This window comes from Prunus persica, chromosome G4 (genome assembly GCF_000346465.2).
Source record: "Prunus persica cultivar Lovell chromosome G4, Prunus_persica_NCBIv2, whole genome shotgun sequence".
Lineage (NCBI taxonomy): Eukaryota > Viridiplantae > Streptophyta > Magnoliopsida > Rosales > Rosaceae > Prunus > Prunus persica.
In genome coordinates this window covers 16,817,918-16,828,464 of record NC_034012.1, presented here as the reverse complement: position 1 = coordinate 16,828,464, position 10,547 = coordinate 16,817,918, and the positions used below count along the sequence as shown (strand labels likewise).

General features: G+C 36.9%; 1 protein-coding gene across 1 annotated transcript; it reads left to right on the top strand.

The window, feature by feature from the left end:
- LOC109948658 (receptor-like serine/threonine-protein kinase SD1-8) lies at positions 3,691-7,681 on the top strand. Its single transcript, XM_020562348.1, has 7 exons — positions 3,691-5,059; positions 5,507-5,662; positions 5,950-6,146; positions 6,235-6,449; positions 6,539-6,772; positions 6,967-7,117; positions 7,361-7,681. Exons 1-7 carry the CDS (start codon positions 3,691-3,693, stop codon positions 7,679-7,681), a joined length of 2,643 nt encoding a protein of 880 aa, XP_020417937.1.

Here is a 10,547-nt window from a genome sequence, read left to right as displayed (position 1 = left end):
TGAGTTTAACCTAAGTTTGGAATAATTAAGTAAGGAATGCCTTGCAGGCAAAAGGGTAAGTAGATTAGGCATTTAGTTATAAATATAAATTTGAGGACAATATATTTGCGTTTTTCTCATCCTTACCACCAACAATATTGTTACACGTGTCATTATTTCTAAAATTTAATTGAATGTTTAGTGTTTAGGCTAATACATGAAGAAAAAAAAATAGCGGGTGCTTGGTTGCGTGTTCAATAAATTTGGTCAAAATAAATTGCACATGTGTAATAATGTTATTAAGCCACATAAAGTTGTACGGATGAAAATGCTGTTATTATTCAGGACCCAAATATTGTGCTGTTCGTGTTACTAAACAAACACTACCTAGAAAATCACATATCGTTTCAAATGCATCACTTACCAAACATGAACAAGGATCTCATGTTCATTTGTCTAAGTGCTAAAAATGCAAAACAAACACTGCTTAGCTCCACTCTCTGTGTGCTCGTCTGAATGAAAAAAGATGTGTAAATGAAATGACATATGGCCAGAACCTGCGTTTTGAATTGAAAAATAAATAAATAATTTCAATTTTAAGCCTAATTTTGAATTGGAGCCGCACATACCAAGGTTGGTGTTGGTGGTGGTTCTTGTCAAACAATCACTCTGTTTTGTACTTTGAGATCGAAAAATAAATGATTAATCAATGAAGTGGTCCGTGCCGTTGAAGAAGTCTGTTTATTTATGGGTTCACATATGTTTAATAAATTGCAACATTAATAGCAAAATTCAAAAAAAAAAAAGAAAAAAGATTGCTCTGTGATTTTGGAGTGACTTTCTGGTTTATTTATTTTATTTTCAAAAAAAAAAAAAAGGAGAAAAACACAGAGACACTGACAACCTCATTCCGAAGGCTTCTTTCTCTGCAGTCTCTCTCTCTCTGCAGCTGATTCTCTCTCGGTCGTCACGTACCCTTTTTTGTGAGTCTCATTAATTATGTTTTAATGGTTTTCTCTGGCACTGGAGTGAAACATGCACCGTGTTCAAATCAAATCAGACATTAACAATTCCAATTTGCCAGGACCCACTTGCCAAAAATGGAACTGATTGGTTGCACAAGTTTTAACTTGAACCAAATTTGAATTGAACCTGCTGCAATCGTCCCTTTGTTGGAAAGATAACTATGCTCACAACCCTCCAATTGTATTCCTCGGCGTGGATGGAGACCATTCTCATTATTTATTTGTTGTGATGGACTGATGGTCGATAGCAGAATGCTTTTAAATTTTACCCGCTACAATTACGTGACTTACAAATTTTTCTCCTGAAACGACAAAATATTTCATGATGATACAATATGTTGGACCTCGTAATAACTAGAATTTCTTAATACATTCTCATGAGTTTGATGGTTCTCCTCTCTTGTTCAGTTTGATTAATGCCTACAAAGAGGTGTCGGGCAGAGATTGGCAGTGTTGTATTAAGTGTACATAGAGCAAAATCGTGATGTTGATCATATGACTAATTTCAGGCATAAGCTCTCTATAGGATTGCATCAATTTGATACCTCTTCTGCTTTTCTTTGTTTTTTGCCAAGGCTTTTATGCTCATGTTGAGGATGATCGTTTACGTTGAGCCTTGGACCATGACAATGTTAGTTAGTTTTTGTATTTTTTTTTATTAATAACACTAGGAATCGGTTACACCGTAACACGAAAAAATTTCTGATTTTAAAAAATACTAATGACTTCCTAAGTTTTGTTTTGTTTTGTTTTTTTTATGAGACCCAAAAATTACTACGAAAAGCCTCTAAGGCAACCTAGAACTAAAGTAGCTTTATTATATATTTGATATATTGTATATATTCGGTGGTGGTTACTTGGAGAAACATTTGTGTGGAACTGAAAAAATTATAGAATACTACAATAATACTGTTTTACTATATGCGAGTGCTATTTCCAGCCAATACTCAGTAAAAACACACTTAACATACCGTAATTCACTGAAAATATGAAAATAATATTATCCATATTTCAGACAAATTGTTCTGGTTTACTTATATGGACAGATGCAAGAATCCAAGTAAGTCAATGACATTAAAGAAAACAATTTAACTAGAAGCAAAATAAGTAAGTAAAATAAATAATCTTTCAGAAAAGAAACAAAAAAGTGAAAACAATTCACCTAGGAGCAAAGGACTATTTTGTCGTTTTCAGTAGATTCTCATATTTGTCCTCTTAAGATTATTATATTCTTTCACCATGCTAAAGCTGAGAGGATCAGGATTAAGCTTCTATTATATTTTCAATCAAAAACCAAATTTTAAATTCAAAACTGTACTTGCCTGAGTTTTTTTTTTTTTTTTTTGGACAAACTTGCCTCAGATTGTTCATCTACGAAGAAGATTACACGACAGACCAACACAGCACCATCTACTTAATACCTCCAACACAACACATGCAAGATGCGGCCCTATTTCATGGCATGTTTACTAATTTGTAATCAGCTTAAGAGAAATTAAATTGAAAATGAGTTGGATTGAGGAGAATTAGATTCCAGATTTCTATTGAAGTTATTTACTAAACTATATGTATTGAGGAGAGTTAGATTCTAGATTCCTATTGAAGTTGTTTACTAAATCATATAGAATTTGGGTATGAGTGGTAATAATTACTAAAATGTCTTAGTTGTTGGGTTAAAGTACATGGCAAATTTTGAACTTTTAAAATTGTACGAGAATATAATGAGTAAAAAAAGATGAATTCCTAATGGGTTAGTTCTCTAGGAATTAGAATACCACCCCTACCCAAGAATTGAATTCCTCTAAAATCAGAAATTCAATTTCTAATTTTGTGTGGGCCCCACTTATTTTTTAATTCCTTGATGTGAAGTAAACACATGAATCCTCCATAATTTGAATTCAATTCCTGATTAGTAAACACACCATAAGAGCTTCATGCCAAAATAAAAACGTTAAAAAAAAAATGTGAGAGGTGATCGATGGTTTTTTCCACAAATTTTTTGTACCCAAATAATGTGACAGTGTTTCATTTGTTTTCCTTCTTTTATAATACAAAGCAATATTGGGGGAGGGGGAATCGAACCTAGGACCTCATGCAAAGATAAATGTTCTTAATCATTTAAGCTATAAGCTTCTTGCTCATTTGTTTTCCTTTTGATGACTTATTCCGGACCTTATTTATTCACAACAAATAAGAACTTGTGATATCAGTGGTGTCCAAAAATTAGTATAGTAGATTGGTTTTTTGTATTACTGTAAAATAAAGGATCACGTGCAAGAAGATATGTTCTCAACTATCTCATCATAGCCAAGACATAGAAGACAATATATCGCGATTCGATATGAAAATAGAGATAATTAAAATAATAATAAAAAGACGGCAAAGACTGAAGTAATCAAAACTCAACCAAAGTAAATTAGGAAAGAAAGTAAATCGGGAAGGATAGAGCAAAGGAGAGCGAACCATGCAAGTAAGCGAGCGTACAAATATAGGAAAGTGGTTCAAAATCTTAACAAGATAAGAAAAAATTTAGGAAAGAATCCGAAAACTTGCCGCCGTAGATCTCAAGTAACCAATACTACATATCCACCTATATACGTGGTAAAAGTAAAAACCACCAGTCATGCAAATCATTCGTACAAACTTGCAAAAAGACTCTCTTAGTTTCGTCTTCTCCTCTATATCAATGGATTTCTTCAACACCAAGCAACCCAATCCCTTATATGCTTTCACACAGAGAAGCTCTAATCGTGAAAGAATGGGAGCTCTCAAATATTGTTCCACTGTTCTTCTATGCCTCAGTTTACTTACTTTGTTCCCAGTTGTCACATCCGAAGACACCTTGTCCCAGACTCAATTGCTCCAACATGACCAAACCCTTGTCTCGGCCAGCGATGTCTTTGAGTTGGGCTTGTTCAAGCCAGGCACAACTTCAGATTGGTACTTGGGAATATGGTACAAAAAAATCCAAGAAAAAACAGTGGTTTGGGTTGCCAATAGAGACACCCCGCTTTCGAATTCGTACTCAGCAACTCTCAAAATCGGCGATCATGGAAACCTTGTTCTTGTTGATGAAGAAACAAAACAAATAGCATGGTCATCCAATGAAACCCAAGCTGTGAACCCAATTGCTCAGCTTTTAGATTCAGGCAATTTAGTCCTCAAAGAAGCAAACTCAACCCGAAACGGCACAACAGATGAGTTCCTTTGGCAAAGCTTTGACTACCCAACAAACACTTTGCTGCCAGACATGAAGTTAGGGTGGAACCTAAGCACAGGATTGGACAGGTACATAACCTCATGGAAAAGAATAGAAGACCCATCGACAGGGGACTTTTCTTTCAAGCTAAATCACCAGGGTTTCCCGGAGATTTTCTTGTGGAACAAACAGAACATAACATACCGGAGCGGCCCCTGGAACGGGGAGAGGTTTAGTGGCGTGCCGGAGATGACTGCATCAAACAATATACGATTCGACTTCGTTGCAAAACCTGACGAGGTCTACTATTCCTATTCGATCCTGGGCAATTCGGGACCAATATATTCACGGTTGACAGTGAGTCCAACTGGGGACCTCCAGCGCTTTATTTGGATCGAAAGCGCAAAGATATGGAACCAATATTGGTACGCACCAAAAGACCAATGTGACAGATTTAGAGAGTGCGGTCCCTACGGTGTTTGTGACTCGAATGCTTCGCCAGTGTGCAAGTGCTTGGAAGGGTTTGGGCCCAAGAATTTGCAGGCATGGAACTTGAGAGACGGGTCAGATGGGTGCGTGAGAACAACAGAGTTGGGTTGTTTGAAAGACAAGTTTTTGGTTTTGGAAAACATGAAATTGCCCGAGAGTGGGGGTGCTTTTGTGGATATGAACATGAGCCTGGAGGCGTGTAAGAAAACGTGTTTGGAGAATTGTAATTGCACTGCATATTCTGATGCAAGGATTTCAAATGGAGAAGGCTCAGGTTGTGTCATGTGGACTGGGAAGCTCATGGACTTGAGGCAATACGCAGAAGGCGGCCAAAGTTTCTATGTTCGTTTGGCAGCTTCTGAGCTAGGTAATTTTTTTTTTTTTTTTTTTTTAAAATTTTAATTTATTTTATTCTGTTTTTTCTTAAAATTCAAACAAATACTTTAGAGTTAACCAAGTTGGTTGAAGCATAATTTGGAAGGCAATATCTTTTTTTTTTTCCTGGTCAAAGAATAGTGTGCCACTCGTGTTGTTTTGAACTTATGCTTTCACACAAAACTTTTTTTCTTGGGTTACATCACATTCATAGCACAATTTTGGTAGATATGTCTTTGACTGGATGGTTGAAATTATTTGTCGCTGTGAAAACAGTTTCACATTGACCAGAAAAACAGAAGAGTTTTCACTCTTCCGCAATTGGCTGCATGACCAATTTTAATTTGGACGGTCACGTGACCCCCAAGTATATGTAGATTCTTTTGGTCCTCCCCTTAAAGAAAAGTTTGATCACTAACTGGAGTTGTGTTCATTTCAGATGGTGATCATGGGAAAGCAAAACGAGTGATCATGATTGTAGTCATTACAGTTAGTATTTGCTGCATTCTAATGCTATCGGGACTTGTCATCTATTTTCTACGGAAGAGGAATTTGAATTTGCCAATTGTGCACAGAGAATCCTCAAAGCCAAAAGGTACTTGTGTAATTTTTACGCATATATGTAGAGAGTAGTGTTTTCTTGCTAGACTTATGTTGTCACTCAAATAAATACTTATTTATCTTGCCAAAACTATGAATATGGACCGCATAATTTGGCAAAAGTCAATGTGATCAATGTTCCAAATTCAGTCTGGCAACATAAGACAATCTAGCAAGAGAACATTTGCCGAGATGTATATAATCAACAAATTAATGAGGCAAAACCTAGATTTATATTGAACTAAGAAGCTTGTTGATTGTTTTTCGCCTACTTCTGAACAGGTTCTTTTGAAAGAAACTGGGATAGTCTGCTAAGTGAGGTAGTTATCTCAAGTAGGAGGGATTTCTGTTCAAGGGAAAGGAGCAATGATGAGCTAGATCAGTTGCCATTGTTTGATTTTAACACTCTAGCAGTGGCTACGGATAACTTTTCCAATCGAAATAAGTTGGGGGAAGGCGGTTTTGGGTGCGTTTACAAGGTAATTATTAAGTACATTTTGCTAGAAATCAATGACAAGATCATATATAAATTTAAGACTTAATTATGTGTGGCTAATCCAAATCCAGGGCACGCTGGTTGACGGTCAAGAAGTTGCTGTCAAGAGGCTTTCGACGAATTCTGGACAAGGAACTGAAGAATTCAAAAACGAAGTAGATTTAATTGCGAGGCTTCAGCACCGAAATCTGGTTCGACTGCTTGGTTTCTGCATTGATGAGGATGAAAAGATGCTCACCTACGAGTACATGGAAAACAAAAGCCTGCATTCCATTTTATTCAGTGAGTGGTTACCTCAAAAACTTAATTTGTCTTACTTTATTTTTAATATTAAATAAAATTGTTATTAAGTTGATAATCATGAATTATAGATAGAGCAAAGAGGTCTATGCTGGATTGGCAAAAGCGTTTCAAAATTATCTGTGGGATTGCTCGAGGGCTTATTTATCTTCACCAGGATTCCAGACTTAGAATTATCCACAGGGATCTCAAGGCAAGCAATATTCTACTTGATGGAGATTTGGCCCCCAAAATCTCCGACTTTGGAATGGCTAGATTGTTTTGTAATGATCAGACAGAAGAAAATACCAGAAGAGTGGTGGGAACATTGTGAGTACCAATCCCATGCATATATATATGTGTGTGCGCTTTGCTGCATATGCTTTCAATTTTCCTATGATTATTAGCTGCTTTGTAGCGGGTTTTTTTGCCGTCTATTGAATGCAACACTTCAGTTTAAAAAACATTAGTTGCCCACATATATACATAGAATGTACTAATTTCACTATGTTGGTGATCTGCAGTGGCTATATGGCTCCCGAATATGCAATGGACGGGCAGTTTTCGACCAAGTCTGATGTCTTTAGCTTTGGTGTTTTGGTGTTGGAGATCATTAGTGGTAAAAAGAACAAGGGATTTTATTCCTCAAACACTGAACTAAACCTCCTAGGAAATGTAAGTCACAAGGCAATATCTAGAATTTTTTAAATCCATAATACTAGACAATTTTTATAATGCTAGACTAAATATGAATTCTTCATTAGGTTGTCTTTTTGTCCGAATGAAAGATTCATATTCATAGTCTAACAAGATAAGTATTTGTCTGGCAACACGAAACATTACTCTTGATATAGTCATTGACATTAACATCAATAGTTTTGTTACTAACATTGACATGATGATTTGGAACTATTGCAGGCATGGAAGCTATGGAATGAAGGAAAGGGGTTGGAAATGATAGATCCTGATGTTGGGGAATCGTATTCCCATTCTGAGGTCTTGAGATGCATGCAAGTCGGCCTCTTATGCGTCCAAGAGCGTGCTGAAGATAGGCCAACAATGGCCTCTGTGGTTTTGATGTTGAGCAGTGGAACTGCAACAACAATGCCTAACCCTAAAAACCCTGGTTTTTGCTTAGAAAGGACTGAGAGTGCAGTTGAAGCAGATTCATCCTCAGACAAGCAGGAAGAAGGCTACAGTGTAAACCAAGTAACAATTTCAACGCTAGTTGGTAGGTAGTGAAAGGAAGGACCTAATCATCCAGCATTTATTTATTTATTAATTTTTGCATACATAGCTTTGAGAATCCACTAGTCATCTTCAAGAACCTTCTTGCTTTGTTGTTGTAATTTTCTCAGCTTTCTTATTGCAATGTGCAATTGAATCAAGATATAAAGACAAAGCAAAAAGAAAGCTGACAGAAAAATTCTTGTGTGAATACGAGTGGATATATAAGATTAGATACTGCAACACCCAGCATTATTCTAGCAGCTTCTTGAGCGGATTGAGACCTTCAATGTGATAATTCCATTAGATATGATAACCACCCGCTACCTTAATAAATTAAATATGGATAAAAGCTGATTTGATCCAATAATAATTCGCTTTGAGTGATACAATATAATATAAGCATATTTACTGTAGTGGCTTCTGAAATTATGGTCAAATCTCACTTTACTCCTTGAAAGTTAAAATGACCCACTTTACTCCCTTGATTGATGTTTTGCATCTCAATTATCCTACTGTCAAGTCAGTCAATAACTCTATTAAAAAAACCGACGTGACTTGAATAGGACCCTACTTTTTTTAAAATGCATGCCACATAATTATCATGTGTAAAAAAACAAAAAGAAAGAATTTTCTTTTAGAAACAAAACTCAACTATTAATAATAATAATAATATATATATATATATATATTTTAAAAATCCCCAATTCCCTTCCTTCCTTGCTCTCTTACGCATACCCAATCTCTCCCTCTCCCTATCCCCAAAGATGCCCATCATCCTTCATCCTCCCTCTGCAACCAATCACCACCCCACATCATCCATAAGCATCCAACCACAAGCCATACCCACTGCCAAAGAAAAAAATTGAAAAACATGAACACTCACATAATACATTGAAAATCAATAAAAATCAAGTATCTTGTTCAAATCCGATTATTCCAAACCTCAAATCAATAACACAACACAAACAATTGTATAAATTTAATTTATTTTTTCCAAGTAAAAATCATATGCACACACAGATTGAACAATTAAAGAACTTAAACTACAATCTCATTCTTCTTCTTCCTTTATTTGATCTTATGCTCTGGTTTGCGGAGGGATGGGTTTATTGGTTGCGGGGGGGCAAAAAGCTTGACAATAAAGACGGTGGTGTGGCCTTGGGCTTCAAGAGTTGGATCTACTATTGAGGTTGGGTTGAGTTCGCAACAGATCTGGTATGGCGGTTGGCTTAGGGTGGGGGAGGTTTTTTTTTTTTGGTCTGAATGGAGGCCTCCTCCTCTCTTCACTGCCCTGAAAGAGCAGTCAACCCTTTTACACCCTTATCTCTCTCCTTATGGGTCTCTCCCAACCCATGACTCGAGGAATAGCGTGCTAAGCTTAGTCGTGGTGGCGCACGGTGACAGGACTCGTCCTGAATTCTTCGGAACTCGGGACGGATTCTGTGAAAATTCCGGCATCACATCGATGCTGAGCCTACTTCAATTACTATAACCTCTTTTCCAAATTAAGGAAAAGGGGCACGAGACTTTCTGCCAAAATTTCGGCATAATGTCTCCTGTAAAACGGACATTACCAAAATTTTCAACCTGTTAAACAAACACAGTTTATCCACAACTGGCAGCATGCATCAGATAAATCATACAGTTTACATATAGGCCTCCGGCCTTTAATCAATTCGAAGTAGAAACACTGGCAATGCTCTTAAATCAAATAAGGGAATGAAACGATGCAATTAGTGAATTCAAACTAATTATGCAGGCTCACTGTAAACCACTTAATATAACTTCCTGATTTCCATCATGTGATATTTAGCAACCAACCACAATCACAAGTAGATTAAGGACTCGGTCTAAATCGTACAACGATCCAAAACGGATTCCAAAACCGTCTTGACCACAACCACATTTTAACAACGCTCACCTAGGCGAACGGGAAAAATGCAAAAACAGCTCAATCAAGCCTTGTTCTCAAACAAACTTAAGGACCATCGACAAAGTCAAAACCAACTCATCTAGAATTATCGTTAGTTTGCGGCTGCACCTGGGTAGGACCCTAGGCTACCTACGTACCATTTATGAGGGATCAAGCCACACGTAGTTCTTCCATCCAAAATCCCGGTTCCAATAACATGCAATCAATTACAACAATACAAAATAGTAAATTCTAGAATTTACCCATTTTCCTTTTCTTTAAATCACATCATACCAAACATAATCTTTTTTAAACATTAATCTTTCCCCAATATAGTAACATAATCTCTTTTTTTTCTCTCCCTGTTACTTTACCACACGCCGGAGAGTCCAACGCCACACATAGTAAGGTAACAGTAACCTAAGTATACAGATCCTCTATCACATGCTGGATAGTCCAACACCACGTGTGATGATGAGCTAATAACATAATCATAATGTCTCACACGTTGGAATATTCCAACGTCAAGTGTGAGACCAGATAATCACATATTCTTCCCATCGTCGAAAACTTTCCAATGCCACGTATAGGAAGTGTCTCACATGCCGGAATATTCCAACGCCACGTGTGAGACCAGATAATCACATATTCTTCCCATATGCTAGAAAATTTTCAACGCCATGTATGGGAAGTGTCTCACACGCCGGAATATTCTAACGCCACGTGTGAGACCAGGTAATCAAATATTCTTCCCATACGCCAGCAAATTTTCAACGCCACGTATAGGAAGTGTCTCACACGCTGGAATATTCCAAAACCACGTGTAAGACCAGATAATCACATATTCTTCTTATACGCCGAAAAATTTCCAACGCCATATATGGGAAGTGTCTCACACGTCAGAATATTCCAACGTCACATGTGAGACCAGATAATCACATAATATTAATCTTCCCATACGCC

Excerpts from the sequence above, each read along its gene's own strand:
- LOC109948658 (XM_020562348.1), top strand. The coding sequence starts at position 3,691 with ATGGATTTCTTCAACACCAAGCAACCCAATCCCTTATATGCTTTCACA. Across the intron at positions 5,060-5,506 it reads TTTGGCAGCTTCTGAGCTAG|ATGGTGATCATGGGAAAGCA; the intron begins GTAATTTTTTTT and ends TGTTCATTTCAG. Across the intron at positions 6,773-6,966 it reads AGAAGAGTGGTGGGAACATT|TGGCTATATGGCTCCCGAAT; the intron begins GTGAGTACCAAT and ends GGTGATCTGCAG.